General features: G+C 38.1%; 1 protein-coding gene across 1 annotated transcript; it reads left to right on the top strand.

The window, feature by feature from the left end:
- The first annotated feature begins 602 nt into the window (after positions 1-602).
- Positions 603-1,404, top strand: LOC107792214 (putative lipid phosphate phosphatase beta). The gene has a single exon (XM_075246795.1). It carries the CDS (start codon positions 678-680, stop codon positions 1,317-1,319), a length of 642 nt encoding a protein of 213 aa, XP_075102896.1. The 5' UTR covers positions 603-677; the 3' UTR covers positions 1,320-1,404.
- Positions 1,405-1,649: the final 245 nt, after the last annotated feature.

Here is a 1,649-nt window from a genome sequence, read left to right as displayed (position 1 = left end):
TCTGGTAAGCAATGTCCAAACTTTATTTGTTAACTGGACTAATTCAATCTCTCACTGGCACCTTTTTAACCAACCCAAAGTTGAGCTGTTCAATTGTTTGGGTCAAAATGATTGGATCTAGATAAGTAGAAGAGAGTTTGTTATAATCAAATTTGTCCAAGTTGAAATCACTCTTTCGTTTGTTTATTTTTCCTCATTTACTAGGTATAAAGATAAGTTGCTAAAAAATAAAGTATTGTGTAATAAACGGTAATTATATCATACATTAAAAACCATACTTGACTCCTATTTCCTACCTATCCCATTTTGTAACTCTTCAGACAATCGGACGGGGCAAGTGCACAGATAGCCATTTTTAGGGATGCTATTTAGAGATTAATCTGTACTTGTTTTTTCCTGAAATTTTAAACTAAAAATCTTAACTTCACGACACTTTTGTTCCGAAAAACTGAAATTCAGGATGCACTCCTAAATAGCAGCCTTTTAATGGCTACCTGGTGTCATTTCTACAATCGGACATGGGCCAAAACAGATAAATATCTATTGCATTACTCATTATTGGGCCTCAGTTGGGCTTCAATTTTAACGAACTTCCGGACATTTTCACATCACACTCAACTGAAAAATCAATAACTGAAAAATCAGTTAGCTTCTGTTCTGCTCCACAAACTGGAACGATGGCATCCAAGTCACCACCGCCGTCGCCGTCTTTGCTCCGCCGCATCGTCGATCTCGACACAGCCATCTCCCTCCGTCTCTACACACTAACTCATCCAATCCTCCCTTATTACTTTCTCAAAACCCTAGAAATCTCCGGCGACGGTTTCCTCTTCTTCCCTTTAATCCTCTCACTACTCCTCTACCCTCTCACTCTCTCCACCACCACCGAAACTAGTAACAACATTTTCCTAATCAACCTCCTCCTCGGCGGAATAGTCGACCTAATCGTAATCGGATCCCTCAAACACCTTATTCGGAGGCCCCGACCCGTTTACAACAAAAACATGTTCCTCTCTTTTTCCGTTGACCATTGGTCCTTCCCTAGCGGACATTCATCTAGGGTTTCATTTATAGCCACTGTCTTTTACCTTTACTCCGATTTCGTTAAGGATATATTGATTCAGCTTAAATATGATCTATTTGTGGATTATTTAATGCTTATTGTGATCGGATGGGCCGCAACAACGTCGTTGTCTAGGATACTTCTTGGCCGTCATTTCATGTTCGATGTTGTTGCTGGTGTATTTTTGGGTGTTCTTGAAGGGATGTTTGTATTTTGGATTTTCAATTATGTGACTTTGACCTCATTCTTGAGATGATAAAGTTGTAAGCTTTAATCCTTTTTGGTTTGTGATTGTTAATGTTGGCGTAAAATTTATATGAATGTTAGAAATTTTGTCTCAATTTGTATCTCTCTTAATGCTTTACTGTGTTAAAAGGCAAATTATTGAGTATTAGAATGACACTGTGCAGCGATGGAGTTAGGAATTTATACGAGGGGATTCAAAAAAAGAATAGAATGTCACATTTGGGATTTGACGCTGTGATAGCAATTTTTGAACCTTCTTTGCCACTTCACTGTACTTTTACGCATATCAAGGGGATTCGGGCTTATATGTAACAGAAAAGTTTGTTTTTTTCCCTATTCA

Source organism: Nicotiana tabacum, chromosome 23, assembly GCF_000715075.1.
Source record: "Nicotiana tabacum cultivar K326 chromosome 23, ASM71507v2, whole genome shotgun sequence".
Taxonomy (NCBI): domain Eukaryota; kingdom Viridiplantae; phylum Streptophyta; class Magnoliopsida; order Solanales; family Solanaceae; genus Nicotiana; species Nicotiana tabacum.
This window is presented reverse-complemented; position numbering and strand designations above follow the sequence as displayed.

What these genes read in the sequence shown, in the direction of transcription:
- LOC107792214 (XM_075246795.1), top strand. Translation starts at nt 678, where the DNA reads ATGGCATCCAAGTCACCACCGCCGTCGCCGTCTTTGCTCCGCCGCATC.